The sequence below is a fragment of the Daldinia vernicosa genome, assembly GCF_022497035.1.
Source record: "Daldinia vernicosa strain CBS 139.73 unplaced genomic scaffold F5Y00scaffold_2, whole genome shotgun sequence".
NCBI classification, from domain to species: Eukaryota; Fungi; Ascomycota; class Sordariomycetes; order Xylariales; family Hypoxylaceae; genus Daldinia; species Daldinia vernicosa.
The window spans coordinates 92493-110922 of NW_025953918.1; the positions used below are offsets into that span (position 1 = coordinate 92493).

The 18430-nt window shown below is 51.5% G+C and overlaps 6 protein-coding genes across 6 annotated transcripts; 4 read left to right on the top strand and 2 right to left on the bottom strand.

The window, feature by feature from the left end:
• Nucleotides 1-391: 391 nt before the first annotated feature.
• Nucleotides 392-1258, top strand: F5Y00DRAFT_269098 (uncharacterized protein; the record flags this gene model as incomplete). The annotated part of the gene is made up of 1 exon (XM_048012375.1): nucleotides 392-1258. One exon carries the CDS (start codon nucleotides 392-394, stop codon nucleotides 1256-1258), a length of 867 nt encoding a protein of 288 aa, XP_047869604.1.
• A 693-nt stretch (nucleotides 1259-1951) lies between these two features.
• F5Y00DRAFT_269099 (uncharacterized protein) lies at nucleotides 1952-2532 on the top strand (the record flags this gene model as incomplete). The annotated part of the gene is made up of 1 exon (XM_048012376.1): nucleotides 1952-2532. Exon 1 carries the CDS (start codon nucleotides 1969-1971, stop codon nucleotides 2530-2532), a length of 564 nt encoding a protein of 187 aa, XP_047869605.1. The 5' UTR covers nucleotides 1952-1968.
• Nucleotides 2533-2704: 172 nt separating this feature from the next.
• F5Y00DRAFT_223280 (FAD/NAD(P)-binding domain-containing protein) lies at nucleotides 2705-4978 on the bottom strand. Its single transcript, XM_048005850.1, has 2 exons — nucleotides 4470-4978; nucleotides 2705-4409 (listed from the first exon to the last, which is right to left on the bottom strand). Exons 1-2 carry the CDS (start codon nucleotides 4797-4799, stop codon nucleotides 2868-2870), a joined length of 1872 nt encoding a protein of 623 aa, XP_047869606.1. The 5' UTR covers nucleotides 4800-4978; the 3' UTR covers nucleotides 2705-2867.
• Nucleotides 4979-5232: 254 nt separating this feature from the next.
• On the top strand, nucleotides 5233-7503 carry F5Y00DRAFT_223283 (bacterial luciferase-like protein). Its single transcript, XM_048005851.1, has 4 exons — nucleotides 5233-5393; nucleotides 5451-5639; nucleotides 5708-5955; nucleotides 6016-7503. Exons 1-4 carry the CDS (start codon nucleotides 5307-5309, stop codon nucleotides 6950-6952), a joined length of 1461 nt encoding a protein of 486 aa, XP_047869607.1. The 5' UTR covers nucleotides 5233-5306; the 3' UTR covers nucleotides 6953-7503.
• On the top strand, nucleotides 7504-9677 carry F5Y00DRAFT_223285 (Nitrilotriacetate monooxygenase component A/pristinamycin IIA synthase subunit A). The gene is made up of 8 exons (XM_048005852.1): nucleotides 7504-7652; nucleotides 7708-7848; nucleotides 7915-8119; nucleotides 8177-8189; nucleotides 8254-8313; nucleotides 8383-8939; nucleotides 9003-9180; nucleotides 9284-9677. Exons 1-8 carry the CDS (start codon nucleotides 7595-7597, stop codon nucleotides 9506-9508), a joined length of 1437 nt encoding a protein of 478 aa, XP_047869608.1. The 5' UTR covers nucleotides 7504-7594; the 3' UTR covers nucleotides 9509-9677.
• Nucleotides 9678-15364: 5687 nt separating this feature from the next.
• F5Y00DRAFT_269104 (uncharacterized protein) lies at nucleotides 15365-17104 on the bottom strand (the record flags this gene model as incomplete). Its single annotated transcript, XM_048012377.1, has 2 exons — nucleotides 15365-16009; nucleotides 16075-17104. The coding sequence occupies 2 exons, from the start codon at nucleotides 17102-17104 to the stop codon at nucleotides 15543-15545; spliced, it is 1497 nt and encodes a 498-aa protein (XP_047869609.1). The 3' UTR covers nucleotides 15365-15542.
• Nucleotides 17105-18430: the final 1326 nt, after the last annotated feature.

The window sequence follows — 18430 nt, forward strand, 5'->3', positions numbered from 1 at the left end:
CGGCTAACTTTCACACGCTGTTGGCCGGCGGCCTTGTTTGCATCGCACAGCTATCTATATACATAGGTAGGTACGCAGTTCGGCGTCGTGGCGGTGGTCAGCTGAGGAACTGGAATGTCGTTCGATGGGGTGGTAGGTGGTAGTACATAAGAGCTCAGCCTCGATATTGAAATGAAAAGATATCAGCTGGTCGCATTGGGTAAGAATACTTGAAGACATTATTCCTTCATAAATTAGTTTGGCTTGGGGATTTGAGACCTTAATCTTAACTTTGGCTCCTTTATTTCGATTTATCTCCTGTCAGCCCTTATACACTGGCGATTATTTCGGGGGTGCTGCTTTACTCGTAAATCATCACTAACACTAATCATCATAAAAAAATACAGTAGTTATGGCTTCTCGCACCAAAGAACCGAAAAAAGACGACGACCCGCCTCCATACTCTAAACATCCTACGGACGGCGCGGCAACAGCAGCCACTGCTGCTGCTGCTACCACTCAAGCCCCCCCTCCCCCTTTCACACCTCAACCTCAACATCAGCAACAACAACCAACTCAAATCCCCCGCCAGTTCCCCCCCGCGTTCAGCATGTACATCCAACGCAAACACCACTACCACATCGGCTCGCACCAATCCGCGCCGCTCTACGCCGTGACCACCGCGCCGGGGTACTCCTCGCGGCCGGACGTGGTGCTGCACAGCGGCCCGGGGGAGCACACGCCCCCGCTGGCCGTCGTAGCGCGCACGGGCCGCGAACACGCTCTCACGGTGGCGCTGCCCGGATCATCGGCGGCGGCCGAGGAGCGCGTCGAAACGCCGGCGTTCTTTCCCCTAGGCGGCCAGACGTTTTCGTTCGTGGTGGAGACGGGGGGTGGGAGTGGGGGGAGGAGGGAAGGGTTCGAGTGGCGCCGGTCGAGGGGGGGTGCGGTGGAGGCGCTGGGGGGGTCGGGGAGTGGGTGGAAGTTGGTTAGGATGAGGACGGATGCGCCGAACGGGTTGGAGGGAGGGGGAGGGGGAGGGCAAGGGGGGATGCCTGTGGTGTTTGCGGGGGGCGCGACGGCGGGGGACGGGAGGGAGGTAGTGGCAGTGTGGGCGTGGGCGAATATGAGCCTGACGAAGAAATTGCGGTTCCGGTTTCTGGGGTCGGGGGCTAGTGGGGTGTTGGGGGAGCGGTGGGCGGTTATGGCTGTTGCGACTGCGTTGTGGGTTTGGGAGAGGGAGAGGAGGGCTAGGGAGGAGTCGGGGGGTGTGCGTTAGGGGGGGTTGGTGTTGGTGTTAGTAGGAGCTGGGGAGGGAATAGGGGTGGTGGTGGTTGGTGTTTGGGAACTTGGTGGTATACCCTATGGCATGACTACCTGCGTACATGTAGACTAATATGGATTTATTGCCCTGTCGAGTGTTTCGGTGTTGCAATGGCTTTACGTTCGAAATCAAGAGTGCTGGGAATACGAGTTTGATCGAGGTATAGGAATACTGCTCAGGATTTGTTGTAGTTGCCGACCCTGGATTTGTTTGCCCTTATACACGGGCCTCGGCTAGGGAAACATCTGATAGGTTGATATAATACGGTGTGCCGTAGATTCGTTCGTCACATTGTGATCGTATAACGAATGTTGGAACCCGTGGTCTGTCTAACGTTGGGGATTCGTCACTCTTATGGTGTGAATCTTTAATACCATGAGGAGGAAAGTTACCAACTAGCAGTCTATTTCCACGATGATCCATTTCCTTCTTAATATTTGACGGTTGAGTGCCTAAGTAAAACACGACACCGTACGAGGTAGTTTACGGGAATTGGTGTGATATAGACGGGAGACCGCATAGTATATCGAGATGTTATCAAACAAAATGCAAGCCGACGAGACTGGTAGGTACCTAGATAGTACTAATAACGGGACGGGGCGTCCCCTTTCGATATCTCTTCTTAACTATTTTCTTACTCTATCATGTGCAGATAATGCTTAACCATGCCGACACTTACAACGAGACTGCCATTTAGTAGAGCTAGCTCTACAGACGAGCCTACAGCTACCATTCACCATCGGGTCCTCCCATTGCAATCGACAACGGTGCCTGGTATGCCTACCGAAAACGATGGTATGGATATGGCCCTGGAATCAAGTGGTGCGACGTCTTCCGCTAGCTCTATTCCCATTATCTCCGAGGGCGCTCAAGCGGGCATGTCAATCAGTATGACACTATGCCTTTTGGGAGTTGTAGGCGGGTGTATCGTGCTGTACTGGTGTAAATTGAGGAAATGGAGGACTAGTGACGATGATGGCGGGGATTCGAGGCCCAGTCCTCCGGGTGACGACCCCTCGTCAGATAAACCGGAGCTCGAAGGAAGCTCTACGGCTCAGGCGAGAGGGGCGATACCGAAGGCAGAGCTTGACGTGGGAACTTCGAGGGCAGAGTTGGGTAGTTCTGAACCCGAATCACGGCATGGAACCGTCAGCCTACTCAACGGCCTCAGTTCGGATCCGGCAGGGAGTGATCCGCGACATAAGAACGCCTTTGAGGTGTCGGGGTGATATTGCTTCGTCTACACTTGGTAATGTCGTTGTCTCGACTGGAGAGCTATTTTTCTCAATACTAAGGGTTGCTTAGTAGGTGAAACCCTCCCTTTTCAAGATCAGAAGAAGGGCTAAACCCGTTCCTATGTAGGCTGGGGGTTCTTCAGAACTAGAGAGCTCGGATCTAATTGCACTTTTGATGGACTAGTTATATCTCGATCTATATATCAGGGTTAAGACAGGCTTGAAGCAGGTATCCCTCGAGCACAAGTGACTAGGTAGCTACGAAGCTAGGCGAGATTGCGTAGTTCTAGTTCTATCATGCACTATAAATACATATCAAATCCGCTGCTTCAAGGCAGATCCCACCAGCTCTCGTGCAAATCCCGCAAGTCGACCGTAGCCGGGTCCTTGATATACGGCACGATATCCACACCCAAATCCTGCTCCTTCAACGTCGACCCCACGCCGAAGTACCACGCAAGCCTGTTCCCGCTCTCGGAGAGGTACTCGTACTCCCAGTCCTCCCACCGCGGCTCGCGGTATATAATCGTCACGTGCGCCGCGCTGCCCGGCCACAGCCCGTGTATCCTGCTCCCGGGCCGCCCGCTGTTGTACCACGAGCTGCAGTTCTCCGACAGCACCGTCGTGTCGAAGAAGGCGTCCGAGTACTGCACGAAGTCGTCGGCGGCCCGCTTCGACGGCTGGATCGTCTTGATCCCTTCGCGCGCCACCTTGCGCAGCAGCTTCGCGTAGAACGCCACCTGCACCTCGACGCTGTGCGGCACCGTCCCCGACCGCCCGGACCCGTGCGGCCCGTGGATGAAGCCCAGGTTCGGGAACCCCGGGGTAGCGGCCCCGAGGTACGTGTAGGGAAACCCGTATTCGCCGTCCCGCTCCCAGAGCTTCGAGAGGTCCTTGCCGTGGGCCCAGATGCTGAAGGGCGGCACCATGTCCCTGTTTGCGCCCGTGGCGCAGAATATCGCGTCGACTTCGCGGTGGACGCCGTCGGTCGTCTCGATGCCGGTTTCCGTGAAGCGCTTTATCGGCGTCTGGATGTAGTCCACGTTGTCCTCTGTGATGGCCTCGAAGTAGTTGGGCCCGGGGGTGAGTCGTCGGCAGTGAGGTGAGAAGTCGGGGATGATTCTATCGAGGAGTTCGGGCTTCCTGGCCACGCGTTTCCTCATGAGTTCCGCGAATTCCTCGCGAGCTTTTTCGTTGAGTTCGGATCCCTTGAGCCAGCTTGAGAATCCTCGCCAGTATTTGGATTCCAGCTCCTTTCTCCATTTGACGTATTCGTTGGGATCTTTAAATGACTCCCGGAGCTCAGGCGATATGGGGATGGGTTCGATGGAAGTCGCATCACCAGCAAATGATGCTGTGACCCATGTCCTATTTCGGGCATAGTGGTCCAAGTGCTTAACATGCTTTTGAATATTGGCAGTAAGCTGTATGCCGCTTGCTCCGTTGCCGATGATTGCGACTCGTTTTCCCGCAGGATCGAAATTAGGATCCCAGTTGGAGGCATGGCGAAGAAGACCTTTGAAGTCCTTTATCCCAGGATAATCAGGCAGCTTCCAAGCGTTGAAGCGGCCGATGGCAGTCAGCACAAAGTCGAACTCCTCACTGGACGTCTCTCCCGTGCTGAGATTATGCACCTTCACGTTCCATACGGATTTCTTCTCGTCCCAGCTCAGCTCTTCGACCTTTTGGGAAAGCTTCAGATACTGGTACACATCATACTTCCGCGCCAGCCCTTGCCAGTAGGCCCTGATCTCGGGACCTTGCGCGAACTGCTCTGACCAGTTGATGTTTGGAGCAAAGCTGGTCTGGTAGACGTGCGCCGGAACGTCACATCTGACCCCTGGGTAGATGTTTTCAAACCATGTACCGCCCTGTAGCTAATTAGCGGGATTGCACATATTTCGAGTATTAATGGTAGTGGTATTGCTCACCACATCGGCATTCTTCTCGAATATAGTCAACTTCAAGTTAGGAACCTTTGGAGGAAGAATTATGCCTGCTAGCACACCTGAAAGTCCTGCGCCGACGACAGCAACTCTTAGTTGCCTGGGTTCGTCGATGTGGCGCTGTTCAAGCTTAAGTGTTGGTGTAGGATAATTGCCAAACTTCGGTTCCTCGAGTAGCGGCTCGATCTTTTCTTTCACGCTCTCAACTATAGGCACTTTTACGCCATTGGTTGGATTTTCTGAGCCGCCTTGCTCTGATGAGGATAGCGTCGATCCATTGGTACTGGCAGCTTGTTCCAAACCTTGGGTAGTCATATTGGATTGGCAAGTAACTGGATCACACTTGTACAGCGGACAGCGGAAGCAACAAAAGTCTGACCGGTCAAGTGTCAATGTCTATTTATTCCACTCATAACCGGTCAGAACCGACGACTTATATCTACGAGACTGAAGTTATCTTGAAGCACGTTATCAATCGACTAAATGTGTGTAGCCGACCTCTCACGTCTTCTATAGGCGAAGCACGCAATAGCCCCCGCGTCTTTGCACCTCCTGCACCTCCGCGATAGGACGTCCGGGTAGCAATCATGCTTGCGGCTAGAATTCTAGGCCAACTTTTATCGTCACATCAATATCGGTCAAATGCCGGAATAGGATTTCTGACGTATGAGCGGAGGGCGTTCATAGCTACTCTATTAGTTAAGTTCATTTATAATTTATAATGCCGTGAATATAATCTACATTGCGACCTCGTTCTTTTTCTGAGCGTAATATTCAAAGAGTAGTTTTTTAGGACTCACGATAGTTAACCACGGTTGAAAAATGGCTTCTTCAGAGGCTAAGAAGCAGATTCTGCTGAATGCATTTGATATGTCAACCATTGGCCATCTTTCACCGGGCCAATGGAAAGTGAGTTTTCATGTACATGTTTACGCCGAGGTATACCTATAGCTAACGATACGTCAGAATCCCGCCGACAAGTCAGCTACTAAACGCAACCTTGACTATTGGCTGGAGTTAGCAAAGCTGCTAGACAGAGGAGGGTTTAATGCCTTGTTCCTCGCGGATACGTATGGAGGCTACGACACCTACGAGGGGAGCCTCGACAATTGTATCAGAAGAGCCGCACAATGGCCCGTGACAGATCCAACTATCGTAAGTTCCTCAGTGTTGAAGCATAGTCGAAAATAAAGAGGCTAAAACTTATATTTGTTGGAATATAGCCAATCGCGGCAATGGCTGCCGTAACGAAAAATCTCTCTTTCGCCATCACTGCTTCAACCTCGTTTGAGCCTCCTTTCTTATTAGCAAAACGCTTTTCTACGTTAGACCACTTTACCGGGGGGCGATTCGGTTGGAATATCGTCACTTCCTGGAAGAAAGCTGCCTTTAAAGCCATTGGCCTCGATACCCCCATCGATCATGACGAGCGGTATCTTCAAGCTGACGAGTACTTGAAAGTACTCTACAAGTATGTCGCTACACGTAATCCTCCAAGAGGATAAAAAGACTCAAAATAAGTAATTTATAGGCTTTGGGAGGGATCGTGGGCAGACGACGCGATTTCCCCTGATCCGGAAAACGACACCTATGCCGACCCGGACAAGATTCGCACGATTAATCACAAAGGGAAGTACTTCACTCTGAACACAAAACACATCGTCGACCCGTCTCCGCAGAGAACCCCGTTTCTATTCCAGGCCGGGACTTCTCCCGCCGGCTCCGAATTCGCAGCGACGCACGCGGAAGCCATCTTCGTCTCCTCCCACTCTGCGTCCGTCCTCCGGCCCAAGATCGCCAAGATCAGGGAACTAGCTGCTTCCAAAGGTCGGGACCCGCGCTCGCTCAAGTTCTTCGCGACTTACACCCCCGTCGTCGCGCCCACCGACGAGGAGGCGCACGCGAAATACGAAGAGCTGCTAAAATACGGCTCGGTCGTCGGCGGCCTCGTCCTGGTCAGCGGCTGGACCGGGATCGACCTGTCCAAGATCCCTCTGGACCAAGAGATCACCGCGGCAGACTCGCTGGAGGCTCACAAAGTGCGCAGCATCTTGGACGCGTTCACTACTACGAGCAAAGACATCCCGAAGTGGACGCCCCGCGTGATCGCCCAGAAAGCGTCGATAGGAGGTCTCGGCCCCGTGGGTATTGGATCCCCTCAGACCGTAGCGGATGACCTGGAACGCTGGATAGAAGAAGGGGACTTGGACGGGTTCAACATCGGTTATGTGACCACTCCTGGGTCGTTCGAGGATGTAGTCGATCTTTTGATTCCGGAGCTAAGGCGGCGTGGGATTTATCCCGATCCCCTGCCTGAAGGAGAGACTCTTACTGCTCGGGAGAGGGTCTACGGGAAGGGTCAAAAGGGGCTTAGGGATGACCATGTCGGGTCTAAGTATAAGTACGATGTATACCAGGAAGAGCCACCGTATCAGGAGACGGAGACGCCCAAGGACGGGAGTAACTGAATAGACTCGTTGAGTCTTCCACCCGGGCCATCAAGGTAGGTAGCTTGTAGGGCGAAATAATAATATATTTTCAATGAGTTAGCATGTACCCAGTGATGTAGTATAACCCACCCTGATATATTCTAGACTCTAGTTAGGAAGAGGTCTCCCGACGGCGAGATACATAGTAAAATCACGAAAATTGCCCCGTTCTAAACAAATCTCTAGCGTCCGATGTGCGACTCTCCCAGACCGAATGTATACAATTGGCGCAAAGTCTAGATAGGTCTCTTCCCCGCCTTGCTCTGACGTTTCCTTCACCGGCGCGCAATAAAAACCTCGCGCGTAACCCTATATTGGTTGGAGAAACCCCGCCCCAAGCTCCATTGCGTGATCGAATCGGTCGTGTTGCGTGATCGTAGCCAAGCAACGTCGGAACGCTATGGCACACGCGCAACAACCCGGTATTGATGTGATATCGCGTCGTGGCTAGCGGCGGGTCACTCCGCCGGCCCTCGGAGACGGGATGGGTTGGGTCTTGATAATAGCCGTAAATCTAGGTATGTATGTATTGTTAAGAAATAGGTAGATCCGGGCCATTGTTGACGAATTAACTAATCAATCCTTACGTGTTGAATTAGTAAGATAGAGACATTATACGAGATGAGCAGCGACGCAAAGCCCAAGAAGAGCCTCGTGCTCAACGCCTTTGTAATGATGAGTAGGTCTAATTCGGCATGGAATTACGTTCACCGGCTTATACCACCACCTCTTAGCTAGCGGGCATCAATCGCCGGGCCTGTGGAGGCATCCAGACGACGAGTCGTGGCGCTTCAATGAAGTATCCCACTGGGTTGAATTAGCGAAGCTGCTTGAGAAGGGGAAATTTCACGGCATCTTCATTGCTGATGTCCTTGGTACGATATATATATATAGCCTTCAGTCGGTGTGATATAGACATGGCTAACTAATTTGAACGACAGGTGGCTACGATGTCTATAGGGATTCCTTAGATCCCGCAAAGATATCCGGGGCTAAATGGCCGACTAACGAACCGCTCTCTGTGATTTCCGCCATGGCCGCGGCGACCGAGAGCATCGGGTTTGGCGTCACGGCTTCGACTACGTATGAGCAACCGTATCATTTTGCCAGACGCTTGTCGACAGTTGACCATTTATCTAAAGGACGGTAAGTTTTTTTTTATCTTCAAACCATATAGCCATAGTTAATGCTAATTTCGTATAGGTTAGGTTGGAATGTCAGTTGAAATGTCCCCTAGAACTTCACATTTATTTGGACGTTGAGCTGAATCAGGGGCTTAGATTGTGACAAGCTATCTTGACTCGGCTGCGAAGAACTTGGGTTTTACAGAGCAACCCAAGGTAAGTCCACACGTCCGTCTCCTATAGTTATAAGAAACCAAAATTCTCATAAAGATTCGTCATACCTAGCATGACGATCGCTACGCACAGGCCGAGGAATACCTCAAGGTCATCTACAAGCTCTTAGAGTCATCGTGGCGAGACGATGCGGTGAAACTAGATCGCGAGTCGGGCATCTACACCCAACCAGACCTAGTACGGCCTATAAACCACCAAGGCAAGTTCTTCGCCGTACCCGGACCGCACATCTGCCAGCCGAGCCCGCAGAGGACGCCGCTGCTTCTCCAAGCGGGCACATCCCGCGCCGGAAAAGAGTTCGCGGCCCAACACGCCGAGGCCATATTCGTATCGGCTCACGCTCCGGAAGTATGCGCAAAGAACATAGCCGAAGTGCGCGAGCTAGCCAAGACCAAATACGGCCGCGACCCGACGAACATCAAGGTCTTAGCACTAGTAACGCCGATCCTGGGGCGGACAGAAGAAGAGGCTCAAGCAAAACTAGCGGACTACCGGAAATACGCCTCGCACGAGGGAGCCCTTGCTCTGTTCGGCGGCTGGACGGGCATCGACCTCGACAAGTACGGGGACGAAGAGGAATTAAGACACGTCGAGAGCAACGCCGTGCGGTAGGCATATCAAGACACCCCCCCCTTTTTTTTTTTATCTTCGTACTAACTAACTCACTTTAGATCTACCGTCGAGGGCTTCGCCAGATTCTCGCCGAAAACAGCAAAGTGGACTAAACAAACGCTAGCAGAGCACATCGCCATCGGCGGCAACGGGCCCCTATTCGTCGGGACGCCGTCGCAAGTAGCAGACGGGCTCGAGACCTGGGTTAACGAGGCCGACGTCGACGGGTTCAATTTCGTAAGTGAATATTCCATTCCCCCAAGCTACCTTAGGTATAGTACCTAAGATGGCTACTATGGCAACTACAGTACGTTTTCTCGCTCATAACGTGAAACTTTAGGCATATGCGCTCTTCCCCCAATCCTTCAAGGATATCATCGAGCTTCTAGTCCCCGAGCTCCGACGCCGAGGCTTGTTTTGGGACGACTACGCGGTGCCCGGTGGGACGTACCGGGAGAACTTCTACCAGAAGCCGGGTCAGACCGGCCCCCTTGATGAGCACGTTGCTTCCTCGTACAGGTGGAAGGCGGGTGTTCCGTCAGAGCAGCATGTGATTCAAGATTGAGCCGCGGAGGCTCATAAGCAGTGAATCATATGTCTACAATGTCAACAGGACGAGGATGTGCTAATTGGGATCACTGTCCCACTACGAGGGAACTAAAGGACTAATACGATGTACTTTCTTGCTAAGAATATTTACATGCTAGCTAGTATAAGATTTAATATCTACATTGGCATCAAGAATCTGCAACATGCCTCATCTATACGCCTCTTCCCGTAGTAATATCACCACATGCCTCAAGTAGAAAGCTACCTACCTAGGTATACAGCATCATAAATCCGCAAGGCCTCATCCAAGTCCTACAAACGATATTGACGCCAAAGGTGCCCCTTACGTACTCCAGCCGTAGACCAGCCTAACTGATCCCCATATCCGTACCAACACTTCTAACCTACTAGAAACATACCTACCCATTAAAGAAGGAGGAATATCAAATCCAAAGCCGCACGATAATAACTTCTATGTATGAGATGAGTCAACGATACATAACCAGCCCCCAAAAAGACAACGCATCAACACGCCACAGACCCAAACCAAAACCAAAACAAAATATACCAACGTCTCCTCGCCTCTCATGACCCCATTCAGACCTAATCGCGACGTCGTCGTCCAAAAGGATCCTAAAGACGTTGTCCGAGACGCCTCGCGGTGGCACAAGCAGGCTTCAGGCTTTCAGGATTCCGATTCCGATTCCTTCGTCGACTCAACCGTCCTCGCATAAACACATGGTCTTCTCGAAACGAATCCATCGCTCCCGCTCCCGCTCCCCCAAGCAGAAACAAAATTGCATGTTCATGCTCATTACAATACATTGCATTGCATACATGCGTACATACCCGCCCGCGCTGTTAGATCGTCCTAACATGACATGACATGACCCTGCCCTACTCAGCGCGTCCCGATCCGGAACACCTACCCCTTCCCGAATAGGCAGGAATGCGCAGTGATCGCCCGGCTCAGCTGAGCTGAGCGATCCAGCCGGCGGAGCTCTCCCGGAGATAGCTGACACTGCACTACACTACACCACACTCTGATGTGATGTTGGTCGTGGGGTGCGTGCGGGACAGACCCCCATCTTTCCTTCCACCCACCCGATCGTCGTTTCGTCACAGCCTCGGTGGTGGTGGCGGCATGGACGAAGAGATGGAGAATGGAAGGAGTATCATTTCATACAGCGCCTACATACTCCATACTCGTCGGGCGACAGCAGCGTTGCGTTGCGTCGTTTCGCATGTGACGTGCAGCCAGCCACCAGATCAATCCAGCCATAGCAATGGCGTCTCTTACGAATAAAAAAGAGGACGAAATCAAGCTTTGCTGAGCCTCTTCGCGGGAAAAACTGGTTATTGGCAGGGCAATACGGCGGCGCATTGTCGGCTGAAGTCGTCCCCGAACCACTCGCGGGTCCCGCGTCGTCTTATTCGCGCACGAGCTCGACGATCAGCTGGGCTCCGCAACCCGTAACGTACCTAATCTAATGTACATCTATATGTAGAGATGTCGATCTGTTTTGTTTTGTTTACATAGTCTGTCTGCCAGCCAGTCAGTTAGTCTATCAGCCCACATCGCCTCGGGTCGAGGACGGCCGAGCCAGTATAGCTAACCTACCTACCTACCTACCTTTCCGTCTTTCCATCCCCCTTCCCTCAGCGCCGCCGGAGGTGGGCAAGCGGACATACATACAGACAGACAGAGATAGACCCTAAAAGTACCGTCGCATCGGGTGCCATGCACGCGGTGTTTCATAGATATTAATCTGACATAGTATTAAGCCGCGAAAAGCTTGGCTCCATGTTTCGCGTCCAGGTTTTTTTTTTTTCCTTTCCCTTCTGCTCCCCCTAATCTGCCGCGGAGCACCGTACCGTCGAATAGGAATACGGACGATACTAGCTTGCTAGCTAGCTAGCTAGCTATCTACCTAGCTGCGCGCATGGAACGAGCGAAAAATGCAGTCAGCGTCGCAGCGCAGGTGCTTTCTCTGCGTATCTGGGACGCTGTTGCGTGGGTTCTTAATTTCTGCTAACGTTCGTACGTATGTATAGATATGTATATGTATGTGTATATGTTATATTACGTATGTACGTATGCATGGATATATACCGTAGGTATATACCTGTGTACATTATACATGTAGGTTAGGTAGGTATATATAGGGGTATAAGGGTATAAGGGTATAAGGGTATAAGGGTATAAGGGTATAAGGGTATATAAGAAGTAGGCAAGAAAGGGAAAGAGGAGGCAGGCCGCCTATACGGCCGCGTCGCGTCCAGCCCGGGCGGAGGACGACCGGCCAACCACCGCGAAGCGTTCGAACGCTGGAGAGGAGAGGCGCCCACCTACGTACATTAGGTGCTGTTGTTACTTACCCTACACCCGCGGAAAAAAAAGCGAAGCCGACTGTGCCGCGGTTTCGAACTTCCTCGGTGAGAGTTGTGGTCGCGAGCTGCTCTACCAAAGTCTGGGAAAGCTAAGCTGGGTCCTCCTCTCCACTTCGCTGCAGCGCATAATACATACCTACTACGTATGTATGCGTCAAGCAGAATAGGAAATACTACCTTGGCCCGTATCTTGGTATTGCACCTCGCGAGTCGATACACACATATCCACACATATACATACATACCTTACATAGTACATACAGATATATCTAGATAGGCTAAGATCGCGCGCAAGATTTGGGCAACTCTGCTGACGAGTCGTATTGTTTCCATCCCAGCCAAGTAAGACCTCTGCCTAATTAGAGGCAGAAGACGCAGCTTCTGTTGGTGAGAAAGTACCTAAGGTAGTTGGTCGGTTTGGGACCAAAGGCAGTCAGCACAACTGTCCCCGAAAGAGGTTTAGATCAGCGATGTTCCATCCCAAAACCCCCGAGCAGCGTGCTTTCATGGTAGAGCGCTACTGCGAGTCATCATGCATTTCGTTGTCGATGATGCTACAGCGGCGGCGGCGGCGGTAGAGACTATATTATTGGGAGGAGACGTCAATAAACAAACATCGACAAACAACAACAAATGACCGACCTCTGCAGATAGGTATGCATATAGACACCCAATTCAAGTGTATAGGTATGCATGTAGTCAGATAGGTAGTCGGAGGATTCTCAAGATTTGGAATATCCCCAATCATGATGTAGCTGACCCCCCTTCCATCCCCCCCTCCGCTTTGGGAGGACTTCCCACATAGGTGGTCTGTCTGCCCATTCGACGAGTCAGTCGATCCAGATACGGTAGCACTGCCGGGCCGTGGGTATTCCGGTGGCTACCTAACCTAGACCCAGGAAAGCTTCTCATTTGGCGGGATGGGCAGTTGACGCATCTCGGTGCAGATATAATGGATGGGGGGTCAACCATCGGCACTGTGGATGCCGTGCTCTATTCCTCTTCGACCAAGACATCCCATCTTGAAACCTAAAGAGGTTAAATGACTAGGGGTAGCCGTGAGAAGAGCCTGGTGCTATCAATGAACGTTAGCTTATTTGTCTTGATATAGCTGGAGACCATTGCTGTCGTCGTGCTAGTAAGCGAAGCGGAAGCTATCTTATGACTGACCAACTGGGTTTAAGAACTTACGACTTCGCGATCGACAGACAATTGGATCTACCTCATCCTAGTCTTCTCCATCTTACCTTTACCCTTCCGTCAAGTCCCTAGACCATACACAGGTAGCTTCTACCTTACCTACCCCATACACAGTCCACGTGAGCATAGCGGCGACAACTGCAGCATGGAGATGAGATGGATGCTACTCCGTTTCCACAGTACTTCCCGCGCTCTTCTCACCGCACGCGCTAATAATAGCCAACAGTACCCAAATCGAGCAGAACATCGTCCGAACGAGGGCTATTGCCAATCGTAATATTGCCTGCTCTGCTCTGCTCTGTTCTACTCTCTCGGGACGGAGTTGCGTAGCTGCGTCGTCAGCCGGTTTGGGACCTGACGCGATGAAAATTCCAATCCCAAGTAGGCAAAAGCAAAGCAACCCTCCCCCACGGGGGATAAGGGAGGAAACGAGCGAGGGCGTTTAGATGTCACGTCGTTGCATTGCTTGATTAGGCCAGCGGCTGGAGCGCGTGTGGGCGCGAATCACACGCTGGCCAACGACTTAGCCGTCTGGCGCGCGGGTATTTTTCCTAAGTCGACCCTTTCCCTTCCTTTTCTCATCGACGGCCTCCTCCCCTGGCTACCTACCTACTCGCATATTATATCCTCTTGCACTGCGCAGTGGAAATTGGGAATGCGTACTTACATACAGATTTTAGATTAGGTATGTTAGGAGGTAGGTACATAAGGTAAGAGGTAAGTAAGTAAGTAAGTATTGTACCTAACCTGGGTAGGTAGCTGCGCTAGGTCGCACACCTAGGCGGCCGTGTATCGCGCCTCCCTGCCCTGCCCTGCCCTGCCCTGCCCAAGTTCGGGCAAGCAAGAGCAGTGGACATTCAACTTATTCTTGGTTCCGGGGTCACTCGACCCCCGAACCCAAAACCCAATTCTCAAAGTGCAACTCGAGGCGAAGCTAGGAGGTAGCTAACTTCCTTTCCTATTCTTCTCTCCGTCTACCTGCTCAACCCACATACCTACCTACCTAGGTACCTAGCATACCTAGCATACCATACCATACCATACCGGCCACTCCAAGTCATTCATTCCCTGCCGTGCGACACGACGCGCAAAATGCCCTAAATTAAACTCATCGCTGCTTACCTACATACCTCCTACCCAGGGTACTACCACTTACCGCAGCTAACTGCTCAATCCCGAGCGTCGAAGCTGTCGTGCCGACATTCTCGAGCCCTTGCCCGTGTCACCGTCACCCACCCCCTCGACGAATCATCAATTCTCCGATCCCCCTCGCGGGATTGATTGGGCGGAATCCCCCGTAGGTCGTCGCAGTGCCTAGCTAATAAATATACAATAAATAAATAGGTAAGGCAATACGAACGCCCTGGGCGTATGTAGTAGCGGAAAAGAACTGATACCTATATGCATGCATGTATGTATGTATGTATGTATTAAAACGCGCCTAACTACCTAATCTAACCTAACCTAACCTGGTAGACTTTCCCTTTCTCTGGCGTCTCTGCATGAGGCTTCAACGGGTCGTAATATTGCATATAACCAACCCTAGCCACGCCGAGCTGACTGTCCTCTCGGGAAGAAAAAAAAAGCTCAAGTACCTAAGAAGGTAGTGTCACGAATCCACGACGGGAGATGAGACGATCGTTATGTTATGTTATGTTATAATGCTTTGTAACTCAGCCGTATGGTATGTAAAATCAATATAAAAATAAAAACTCCTAGTCTTCTTGTTTGTCTCCGAAACTCTAGACGCCTTATCCCCTTTTTTCACATGGTATCTATTGTATTGTACAGGGCTTCATGCGTATTCCCCTAAATGACGATGATGACGATGATGATGACGATGTTGATGTTGATGATGATAATGACGACAGAAAATTTGTTTGTGTTTGTCCGGCGCGTCCAGAAACTCCAGGTCCTCTTTTTCCCGAACCTATTTCTCCATACCGTAGAAATAAATGCTTTTTAAACCCGTCTGTCTTCATGACCCTCGCCCCCCCCCCTCCTAAATGTAAATGTATGCAGGTGGATGGTTTAGTACAGATGATGAGAGCTATTAGTTACATTGAAATTCCAGATGAAAAATCGTGGTTGAACCGCATCGTATCCTAGATTGTGCTTTGCTTTGCTTTGTTTTGCTTTGCTGTGCTGTGCTGTGTTTGTTGAATAGGTATGCTAAGAATCCTCGTGGCGCTCGTAATATCGCTTTTTTTGTCCCAGCCAAGACTTATACGGCAATTTTGAGGGGGGAAGCAAACCAATCCCCCTCTCTTGCTGGTTAAATCATAGCGCACTAAAAAAAATATTGTCCCATGATAATCTTGAGCAACAAATCGATATTGTCGTGAGAGTAGGGCTCACGCTTCCAGAGATTGGTTAAAAAAAAGAATTGTTGTCCTTAGAACCCGCCCCCAGAGGCTGAAATACGGACGGACTTCCAATAACCATAACACGCATGTCCTTTAATCATTTTCTCGTCCGGGTCCCCCTGATCCCATCCCTGTCGCTCCACCACGCGACCTTTCATCCGACGTCGCCGGCGAATTTCGTCGCTCGTGCTCGCTCTGCTGCGCTCTCATTTCCGACGCGTATCGTGGTGAAGGCTGATCTGCTAATAACGACGAAACCGTGTGTGCGCCGCTCCTAGATTGTTGCGACGGTTCGCCTAACCCGCTTTCTCTTGACGGGCCAAGGCCAGGTGAAAGTCCCCGATGCGGACCAAATGGTTCAATTCGTCCGCGTCCCGTAGACCGGTAAGACGAGACGTCGCTTCTTTGTCGCGAATGACCTCGCCGTCGACCGGGAGGCGGATTTGATAATGTCGAAGATCCGCCATGCTGACCGAAAGGCGGAGATCTGAATCGCGTTTGGCTCGGCGGAGGCGGCGCCTGCTGGGGACCCGTCGCTTTTCGTTTCTTGGGCGATTCTACTAATTGCCGAGAGGCAACATTAGCCAGACATGTTTCTACCTGCTCGTTTTGGATTTTGACAAACCAGAAGGCGTTCCTGGCTGATTAGAGCCTCCTTGCGTGGTCGGGGGTTGCCAATGGTGAAAATATATCGACGGCGACTGAGTATCTTGTTGCGGTTGTTGTTGCTGCTGTTGTTGCTGCTGCTGCTGTGCGAGCGCGTGTGCCGGGTGAGACATTCCTGGAGGTCCAACAGCCCCTTCTCCTGTACTTAGTCGCGGAAGAGCCGAACTCCCCAGGGGCCTTCCTATAGCTCCGCCCATACTTAACGTATGCGCTCTGTGTCTTGGTGAGCTAGGCCCTTGGTAGGGAACAAAACTCGCTTGAGCACCTGGCGCTGACCCTGGTGTCGACGGGACACCATACTGCTGCCCCCCGTACTGTTGGGACTCTCTTCGAGCCTCCGGCGATAAAGCCCCCTGGGCTGGCATAATCTGCGCTGCGTGCGCTTGCTGCGGTATCAAATACTGTTGCGCCCATTCGAGGGCCACCTGCGGTAGCGTTCCGCCACTCATTCCTGCGAAAACAACTGGCACCATCGGCGGTGGTATACCCCGATCTAAAGACGTTTGGAGCATGTTATACTCCAGTTTTCTCTGTTCCAAACGTAACGTTTCCTGCCGCGTCTTTTCTTCTTCCTGTTTCCTCTTCTCTTCTTCAGTTTTAGCCGCCAACCAGCTTCTCATTGCGTCTTCAGAGCCCTGATGTTGAGGAGGCGCTGGTAACGAACCAAGTGCCTGGTTATGCGGAGAAGGAGCTGGCGCTCCCTGAGAATGTAAAGGTGGTCCCGGAGCTGGTTGGTGAGGTGGACCAGGAGCCGGCGGCGGCGGTTGAGCTAGTGTCATGGCTGCCGGGAGAGGCAGGCCACGATGAGGTGCTGACATGGGCTTGGTAGATGGGCTCTGATTCTGCGGGAGAGCTACAAACGACTTCTGTAAAGAGTCCTGAACACTCAAGGGGGGCGAGGATCGAGGCGGCGTCGGTAGATCATGGACAGGCCGGTACCCGTGTTGAACTGGCTGCTTGGCTGTGAGCATCATCTCGATAGAAGACATAAAGAGGAACTAGACGGCAGCGTGGGGACGCATGTCAAGGGCTGAGGGTTAGAAAGAAGCAAGGTGGCAGAAGACGGTGGTGGCAGTGGCAGTGACAGTGGCAGTGGTGATGATGGTAGTGGTGGTAGTGGTGGTGTATACGGAACAAGAGGTGGTGAATAACCTTTGCATAAGAAAGTTGGATGGGACGGCCAACTTAGTAGAGAGGGGACAGGATACGATCGGGGTTTGTGGAACTGTTGGATCCCAAAGCCCAGCCTCATTTGAAGGTCGATGCCAAACACATGGGTAGTAATTCGAAAAGGATCAACTGGGGGGGAACTGTAGTAGTTGTTGCGTGGTATTTTGGGCGTAGTAACTGGACATGCGCCGACACAGCAGCAGTCGAAGGACCCTGGCCGTCTATGGGAGGATCGATGCCCAAGGCAGCTCTAGGTGTCGGGAAGCACCAAGTAGGAAGATCTTGGAACGGGACGATATTGTGAGCTGATAGACTAGTTTCTACCACTTGTAGCCGATTTAGGCAATGCCCGAAGCGGAAAGTAAACGTCGTTCTGGGTGTGGAGTAAAAACGAGGGCCTGGCTTATCTGAAAGTAGTATGCGTACGCACGTATCTAGAAGATTTCATACAAGAAGCTTGTAGAAGACCGGATAGCAAGGAATGAGACTATTTGGGGATAAGGAATTTAGAAAGCTGGACCGAACAGGATAGCTCAGTAGACCGATTTACGTAAAGCTAGTAGTGATAACCGTCCGAGTCAGCAAAAGGAAGCACTCGCTGTCAAAGAGAGTGTGGTCCAGACATGTTAGGATTGGGGGGGTTAAGGAAGCGTTGGTAACAAAGTTAAGTTGTTGAGTGGTCAAATATTTGTCAGGTTCGAGAATATAATAAGAAACTCGAGGCAGGAAGAGAAAGCTGACTAGCAACAACCTCGAGAAGAACTAGAGTGTCTAGCTACGGAATGTTAGCTCGAAGTAGAAGTTGAAGAGTGGCTGAAGAGTTAATGAGGCGTGCCCGGGGGTAGACGAGGAGGGGAGGGGAAGCCTTCTTTTCACACCACCGTAGTGACGAGGCTGATCGAGTTGGTAAGTACAGATTCAAAAATCAACCTGGCCTGTCCTTGCTCTCTGTTAAATTTTTTTTTTCTTCTTTCCTCTTTTCACTCTTCTCTTCCAGGGTTAACAGGCCCTTGTCTTTCATGGTAGGGCAGGGTTACTGGTCCGATCTTGGGACGGGAGTGTTTATAGGGCTAGTGAGGTATCTTTTGGCAGTAGGACCTCGTTTATAGTACATTATAAATACGTAGTAGCAGAGAGACTTGACC